The 8,553-nt window shown below is 40.8% G+C and overlaps 1 protein-coding gene across 5 annotated transcripts; it reads right to left on the bottom strand.

Moving 5' to 3' along the window:
- Window positions 1–233: 233 nt before the first annotated feature.
- LOC308400987 (tripartite motif-containing protein 16-like) lies at window positions 234–5,732 on the bottom strand. Of its 5 annotated transcripts, XM_080889054.1 has the most exons (5): window positions 5,474–5,732; window positions 5,092–5,287; window positions 4,463–4,518; window positions 3,996–4,355; window positions 3,286–3,847 (listed from the first exon to the last, which is right to left on the bottom strand). In XM_080889054.1, the coding sequence occupies exons 1-5, from the start codon at window positions 5,532–5,534 to the stop codon at window positions 3,804–3,806; spliced, it is 717 nt and encodes a 238-aa protein (XP_080745180.1). In that variant the 5' UTR covers window positions 5,535–5,732; the 3' UTR covers window positions 3,286–3,803. The 5 variants fall into 5 exon arrangements, with proteins under 5 accessions (XP_080745179.1, XP_080745176.1, XP_080745178.1 ...); XM_080889053.1 differs by lacking the exon at window positions 5,474–5,732 and having other exon boundaries at window positions 234–3,484; window positions 5,092–5,161; XM_080889050.1 differs by lacking the exon at window positions 5,474–5,732 and having other exon boundaries at window positions 234–4,355; window positions 5,092–5,161.
- Between the last annotated feature and the right edge of the window lie 2,821 nt (window positions 5,733–8,553).

Raw genomic sequence — 8,553 nt, 5'->3', positions numbered from 1 at the left:
TCAGGAGCAGTAACAGTCACTGGGCAAACTAGGTTAATGGTGCCAAAGACAGTTTCAACTTGACACCGAGGTGTCACTCTGAATAATGTCTTTAGATTTCAAACACACAGTAGCGGAGTTATCTGATTCAGGAGATACAGAGTCCACGGAAGACGAAACAGTGTTACTGTTGATCTATTTTTACTTATTTATTTATTTGATGGATCCGCCTTCCCCTTGTGTCGACCATTCTCACCTGCTGGTAAGCCTCAGTCCTGAACTCCTCTTCCCTGTATGGTTGAATGTGAAGTTGCTTTCCCTGTCTGGATAATAAATCTTGGAAGCACATCTCCTCCCTCATTTTAGTCTAAAGAACCTGTGCACCTGACTGTGTTAAACATATAAATATGCATTAAAGCCACTAAAGTGTCTTATAGTCCCTGTTAACACATGCCTGCTGACACATGATACACAGTAATATGTGTTTGAACAAAACCTGAAACCTGTTAATGTTCTGATTTAACAGCAGATTTCTCCACATGCAGGACAGAGAAATTCCTGCCTCTGTCACACAAAAAGTGGAAAATATATTTGTTTGACATTTTAATCACAATAACAAAGAAATAAACTGTTGGTAGACCCACTTTATACAATGAATCATTCATCAGTAAAAATCTAACTCAAATCAAATACAACAAATTCAACATTCATAGAAAAAAATCCAACCCTGCAGGGATCAAACATCTGATCAAACACCAGGGTTGGACACAGACTTTCTAATCTGACATCACAAAGTTATTCTGAAGCTGTAAATCTAATTAAAAACTCCCCAAAACTACTAAGAGAAAACCCTTAAAAGGTTCAGTGATAGAAGAAAAATCCTTTACATATAAAATCAACAGAGGTTCCTGATAAATAGACTAATAAACAGAGAATAGCTGAACAGTTTCTGTGACACAGACGTAAAAATGCATAAATGCTCCATGATTTTCATTTCTATCCATCATCTTGAACACTGACTATAAATGTGTTCACTTCATTATTGTGTGATTTGGTTTCTTCACGTGTCTCTGCATCTGAAAAATGACATTAAATGTCATCACTCTAGATACAATTAAGAACAACTAAAAAAACTTCAAAGATTCCATTTTTGTTACATTTTAAAAGTTCAAACCTCAAACACATTAAGTTTACAGTCATATATGATCAAGAAAATCAACAATCTTCACATTTCAGAAACTGGAACCAGCTTTAAATGTGACTAAAATAATGATAAAACAATCAATTCTCTAATCATTGACTAACTGATGAATCACTGCAGCTCCAATATATTGTTGCATTTGACAACCCACTACAGCAACTACAGAATAAAAGCACTAACCAGACTGATGACAGATTTCAAACATGCTGAATATGAAGAGTAGTATCATTTAAACTCACATGATTATCAGCCATAAGAACAAATTCAGATTTATATTGATGTAAGGTATATAAATGTAAGTACAGTTTGAATCAGTGCAATATTATTTTCACACATCAATGGACCACTGAACTTCTCAGCTTCTAAAATGTAAAGCCTCATTTAGAAACTACACAAGTACATATAATGGTCAGGGATCAACATGAACCTGTCTTCTTTATTTGACTTTAATCAACTCTGCAGTGTCTCCATCTCCATAAAGCCAAAGTCCAGCATAGAGCGGCTGAGTGAATGTGGTCTGGACTCTGTGGAGGAGAGTCATGGTTTCAGAGACGCTGTAGAAAGACAGAATACCTGCTCTGTGATCCAGGTACACTCCTACTCTGGAGGACCGAGGACCTGAGAGGACAGTTTGGACTTTGTTGTGAATAAATTTATAACTGTTCATGTCACAATATAATGCCCAAGATTTGTTATTGTTTCCAAATACACAGCCCCCCCCTGCTCTGCTGATATTCTTGTATGCGACTGCTACACGAACTGCTCTCCCTCTCCACTCCACCTCCCAGTAACAACGTCCAGTCAGACTCTCTCTACTCAGGACCTGAGACCATTCAGTGAATCTGTCTGGATGATCAGAATAAGACTGTTGTTGTTCTGTTCTTGTTACTTTTCTGTTCCCCTCAGATAATAACAGACGTCTGTGTGCTGTGTTTGGATCCAGTGTGATTTCATGTGAATATTTTAAGAATCCAGCTCTGGTCTTTGGCTCTGCTGGTGACAGTAAAACATCCACTTCAGTGACTGTCAGTGAGATGTTTGTCCATTCCTCTCTCAGAATGTCCTGTAGTTTATCTCTGGTCTCTGACACAGCTGCTGTCACATCCTCAAAGTAGCTCAGAGGACGAATATTGATGCTGGATGAGTGTGTAGACTCACTGAGTGCTGACAGTGAGGGGTAGTTGTGTAGAAACTGGTTGTGATCCTCTGTGTGTGAGAGCTGCTCCAGCTCACCGTCTTTCCTCTTCAGCTCAGCGATCTCCTGCTCCAGCTTCTCCTGAAGCTCTTTGACTCGACTCACTTCAGTTTCCTGCTGGGATCTGACCTGCTGCTTCACATCAGAGCTTCTTTTCTGGATGAGACGGATCAGCTCAGTGAACATCTTCTCACTGTCCTCCAGTGTTTTATCAGCAGAGCCATTGATGGCCTCCACCTCCTGTTGAAGCAGCTTCACATCTTTCTCTCGCTCCTGGATTCTCTGCTGGATGTTTAGTCGTCTCACCTCGAGCTCCTTCTGCTTCTCAGTCCTTTCTGCTGCAGCTGGGACTGTTTCATGGCCTTTATGTTCATCCATCGTGCAGAGATAACAGATATTCTGCTGATCAGTACGACAGAAAATCTTCATCACCTCATCATGACGAGAGCAGATGTTCTCCTGGAGCTTCACAGAAGTTTTAACCAGCGTATGCTTTTTAAAAGCTTGAGATTCATAGTGAGGTTGGAGGTGTTTCTCACAGTAAGAGGCCAGACAGAATAAACAGGACTTGATGGCTTTCAGCTTCCTCCCAGTGCAGAAATCACAGGCCACATCTTCAGGTCCAGCATAGCAGTGATCAGCTGGAGCAGCTTGGAGTCCAGTCTTCTTCAGCTGCTCCACTAAAGCTGCTAACATGGTGTTTTTCTCCAGGACAGGCCTCGGTGTGAAAGTCTTCCTGCACTGAGGGCAGCTGTGGATTCCCTTCCTGTCCTCTTCATCCCAGAAACTTTTAATACAGTTCCTGCAGTAGCTGTGTCCACAGGCTGTAGTCACCGGATCCTTCAGTAGATCCAAACAGATGGAACAAGAGAAGGTTTCTCGGTCCAGCTGAACTCCTTTCTGTGCCATTTCTCCTCTCAGTGTCAGTGACTGTGTGAGTTTCACTTCCTTATAACTGAAACTAGTCTGAGCTCTGATCTCAACAACATGTTTCTGCAGTGAATGGAGCCTGTCAGCTCTTACACGTCACCACATGTTGGTTACACCCATCTTCAAAGTGCAGATCTGAAGGGGAGGGAACGAGGAAACACGTGGACAGAGAGGAGGTGCTGTGTTTAAGAGCAGGAAGAAGAGGGAGGGTTATCAGGCTGTGCTTCACTCCAGGAAGAGGAGCAGTTAGAGAGCGATACTGTGTGTTTAACCCTTTTTTTACTGCTCACCTCAACCTTTAAGCTTGTTAACCCCTTCTTCTATATAAATACACTCAACTTTAGAAATAATAATAATAATCATGATAATTAGTGCTGTCAGTTATAATCTCATTAAAATGACGGATCGCCCAGTGTGTGGGGCTGGACAGCGTTAACGTGTTAGCGCAGTTAGCTTGTTAATGCGTTTACGGGCGATCCTTCCTCGTCTCTCTGTGTTTTATGTCTCAGGTTTTCTCTCAGGTTCAGGACAATCCCTCACTGCTGCAGAGACACAAACACATCTGAGTCTCTCACATTCATTTACTAAATATCACTAATAAAAAAATTATAATTTCCTTAAAGGTTTCAACTTATCCAAAATAAGTTTGTGAACTGAACATGTCATAAAACTTTCACTGAATCAACTCACCACTGACGTTTAGTCGACATCTGTCAGATCTTAAATCATAATCAGTGTTGACCTCACACACGTACAGACCCAAGTCATCAGTCCTGAGTCTAAACAGTTGAAGTCTGATTCGTCCTTCTCTGAGGGCGTCTTTGTCACTCTGGACTCGTCCTGAAAACTTTTCATCCTGAGATTCTGACACCTCAACACCTTCATGAACCTGATACAGGACTGAATCTTTATGAGCATTTATCAGGTAACAGATGATGAAAATGTAGATCCAGGATCTGTCAGGTTTGGTGGTGAACGTCCACTCCAGTGTGATGTTGTGGTTCTCCTCTGCCTGATAGCAGGTCTGTGTCACATTGACTACAAATGATCCTGTTGAGGAGACAGAGAGGGAAAGAGAGGAGCAGACACACTGAGAACTGGAACAAATCTGTTGTTGAGCTTTATTTGGAGTTCATAAAGTGAAGCTGTAAACTAACCAGAGACACATGAGGTGAAGATGATGAGCAGCAGGATCCTGCAGATCATCTTCTCCCTGTGAGAGGAGACAGAGGTGAAGAGTCATCAACACATGAGGTCAAAGGTCAGTCAGTACAGCTAGAAGAAGGAAAATCTACAGCCTGACCTCATGTGTCACTAAACATCGAACTGTTTAGTTTGATGTTCATTTCTGGGCTCTGACTACCTGCAATATATACATGACCTGCAGAATCATATTGAATCTGACTCCTCGCAGTCAAAAATACCTCAGTCACCTCAAGCTGCAGAGGAGCAGTGTGTTGTGTTGTGTTGTGTTGTGAATGAAGTGTGCAGAGGAATCAAGCGTTATAATAATCTTGTGATAAGAACTAGTTCTGGTGGAGTAAATCAGTGTTTTTCATTCTGCTTTTCTGCTGAAGAAGCTTCTCGTCAGAAATGCAGAGACTGATGAAAGAAACACAAGGTTCCTCCAAGCTGACAGCAAAATATAATAATTAATAAATAATAATAATAAACATTTAGACAATAACATCATCTGGTAAAATAATAACATTATTTTTAATGATAATGAGACCAGATATTTCACTTTAAACACTTTCAGAGACGTTTGACATAAAAACAGAGTTACAGATAAAATACTTCCTGCTGCTGTCTGCTCTTCTTTCCACTCACATTCTGCACACACCAATATCCACGGACAGATTTCACTGACTGAGCTGGAACAGAGCTGCTTATGTAGGTAACTGGATAACTTCCAAAGGGTGTGCAGAGAAGGGAGGCCGGCGGGGTGGAGTGACTGGCTCTTTTGTCCTTATACTGCGGCTCTGGGTGGTTTGGGGAAATAAATTAGAAGTATTTAGCTGAAGTGTATTTTATTTGTGTTTAGTTCTTTTTTTAACTTGTAGTTCTAAATTGGAAGATTATTGTGATATTGAAATATAAAAATAAAATTATATCTTATTATTTTTCATCGCTCAAAATAAGCGTCACACTCGCGGAAGCCGGTGTACCTGCAGACACGCCAGCATTTATCGAGACTTTCAACCCAATTATGGATCTTCGGATCCACATTATGTCAGCAGCTATTCTCCACCGTGAACTATGTTAAAAACAAACACCGCTCACGCCTCACAGATGAAAGCTTACAGTCCTGCGTAAAGATGAAAGTCCCGATTTGCAGACGCTGTGCGCAGAGGTTCGGGACCATAAGTCTTATTGTAAACATATCATGGCAGACCCGACGATGCATTTCTCTTGTCAAGGCAACTTCTTCTGAGAGGAGAGAGTATGCAAATTAGCTGAATGTGTGGCGACAAAAACAAAAGAAGAACTGAAGCTTCCTGTCTGGCTGTGAATGAAACTTTAGAATTTAGTGATGATAGATTGGAAGACGTGCCAGGCCGGTGTCCCTCTGCAGATCTTCACTCCTTTGTTTGTTACAGTCAGCTTTATAGAAGTGACCCCATCATAAAACCCCCATGGTGTGTTGCAAACTCTGTGTTTGTGTGTGTATGCACGAGCACGTGAGTGCCTGTGTGTGCGCGTACCCATATGTCTATGTGAGTGCACGTGACTGAGTGTGCATGTAGGTGTGGGTGCGTCGTAACAGTCAAAGCAGTGTGTGTGTCTCTGTGTATGTGACTTCCTGCCGGTCATAAAAGTAATCTCCTCAAATTACTTTAGACAACATAGAAAACAGAGTTAACATATTACACACACTGAGGCCGCCACTCTGCATCCACTGGGCCATTGGCCTCTTGTTGTCTTACATTTACAGATAAGGTGGCGAGTCTCCTGCAAACCTACTTCTAAATTATAACAATTAATTTGTTTTTATTAAAGGTACAAGCATCAGCATCAGCAACCCCAACTGTAGCTTCCTGTCTCCTGTTATGACAGCAGACCTCCAGTGTCAATAAATTCCTTTCCCTCTAAACAATTGCACACTCTCAGGCCTACAGCTAAGCCAAAATGAAACACACAGACAAATCCTTCCTTATTCCTCTGATCTAAACAAATTTAACACATAATATTATAATAATTATTTTCTTGTACTCACAAGAGACAGAATGATCGCGGCAGTTAGTTTTTCCACAGAAAAAAACTCATAGTTTGAATTCTGTTCAAATGTTCCAGTATTATGACAATGATCGTGATAACCATTTTCTCGGTAAAGAGCTATTTATTTTTTCCAACAGCGGTTTAATTTTGCTTTCTTATTTTAATCTTATTACAGACGCAATAACATAAAAACCTTTAAGATTATCCGACTAGTAATGGAATGCATTTATATAGTGCGGGGTGGAGGCAAGCTACACCAGCGCTTGTAATGAAAAGAAGAAGTTTCTATCTGCTTGTAACCTACAGGCTGGTCACCTCGTATGTGTAAAAATAACCCTTAGTGAAAAAAGTGCCGTGCCCGTATTCAGAAATCAGGCCTAAATAATTTTATTAAAACACCCTTGGAAGAGGTATTGTGTGGGAAAGAGTTTTCTTCTTTTAGCATCTCTTTTACAACAGGGGAGCATTAGCAGAAACGCTCAATAGACAGAAAAACAGAAACCCTAAAAGAAAACAGCCTTGTTTTACGCACATCAAGAAGGAGTCAACAACCCCTCTAATCGTTATTAGGGTTTTCGTGGATGTACATTGTCTCATCCTGGACTGTGGTGCTGACACTCACCAGTCCTTGGCCTCCTTCCTTCTGCTTAGCGTACAGCCTCAGGGTGCTGGACTTGGGTTGAAACCTTCCATGCATGGTCAGGAGCTTTCTTGTCTTGATGTCAGTGGCTTCTATCTCCTGCTTTGGCCAGCTTACTATCCCAGCCCGGTACCTGATCACGGGCAGGGCGTAGGTGTTGATAGCCTGGATCTGGTTCTTGACTCCTCAGGACTTGCCTGACCCTCTGCAGGTAATTGGTGGTTGCTGCTTGCCCAGCAGTGTCTTCATTGTTTCCATTTGCCTGTGGGATGCCCAGGTACTTGTAGCTGTCCTCTTTGTCTGCAATGTTGCCTTCTGGTAGTTCAATCCCCTCAGTTCTAGGCATTCCAGGATCCATATGTGGGGCATTGAGTCATAGGCCTTCTTGTAATCAATCCAGACAGTGCACAGGCTGGTCAGTCTTGTCAGTATTTTATTTTTTAAAAAGGACTTGCTGGTTTGAAAGTCAGTATATTACAAATCCAATCATAAGAAATCCACTCTGGAAAAATAAGTAAATACATACACAAATAAATGTAATTCTGGACTAACTGTCATGTGACTTCTAAATTTGCTATCACTGTCTTGGGTTTTCTCAGCACTTTCCTCACCTTGAAAGATTTTTTTCTTCTTTAAAAAGTTAGAAATACTTGAAGTATATACATTTTTGTCAATTTGTCTCTTTCATTTAAATTGACCAAAACAGTATTACCTATCTGTTAGGAGAAAACTCTGTAAAAAACCCAGGAGAAATAAAGACACAATGAGACAAAGTTACTTTCTTTGCTAAACGTGTACACGGGTGAGCTGCTGAGAACAACTCACACCATGCACAGTGGCTTGGCATTTTTTATAGGCACAGAGCACAGAGACAGTGAGAACAGGATAAGAAAATAATAAACAGATAAAATAAACAACTCCATATGTGGTACTAGTCTCGTCAGCAGAGAGCTGGGAGAGAGCTGTGAGAGATAAAACAATCTAAAACAATATGTCCCAAAACAATATGTCTTTGCTGGGAAAGTCTAAAAGGATAATTCTAAACTAATCTAACCATAGACAAAGGGCATCTTTGTACATTTAAAAGAAGGTAAAGAAACATAGAATCATTTTTCCTGTAACACTATCACAGAAAAGATTCTTGTGGTGACAAAGTCCTTGTGATGTGCACAGGTTTGACCCTCAATGTCAACATTAAAGTTTACAGAAACTGCCGGATTTCTGGTTAATTACTGCTTTGGGGGAGTATTTTGTGTGGGTGGAAGGTGAAAGAGGAGGGAGAGAAAGTGAAGTTTGCCCTTTAAAAAAAATATATGTACACAATAATGTTGTCCATGTTTGACTTAAAAAGACAGTTTCAGCTGTGTTTGTGCTCTGCTAGGAGGCATC

Source organism: Rhamphochromis sp. 'chilingali' (genome assembly GCF_963969265.1).
Source record: "Rhamphochromis sp. 'chilingali' genome assembly, chromosome: 1".
NCBI classification, from domain to species: Eukaryota; Metazoa; Chordata; class Actinopteri; order Cichliformes; family Cichlidae; genus Rhamphochromis; species Rhamphochromis sp. 'chilingali'.
This window is presented reverse-complemented; position numbering and strand designations above follow the sequence as displayed.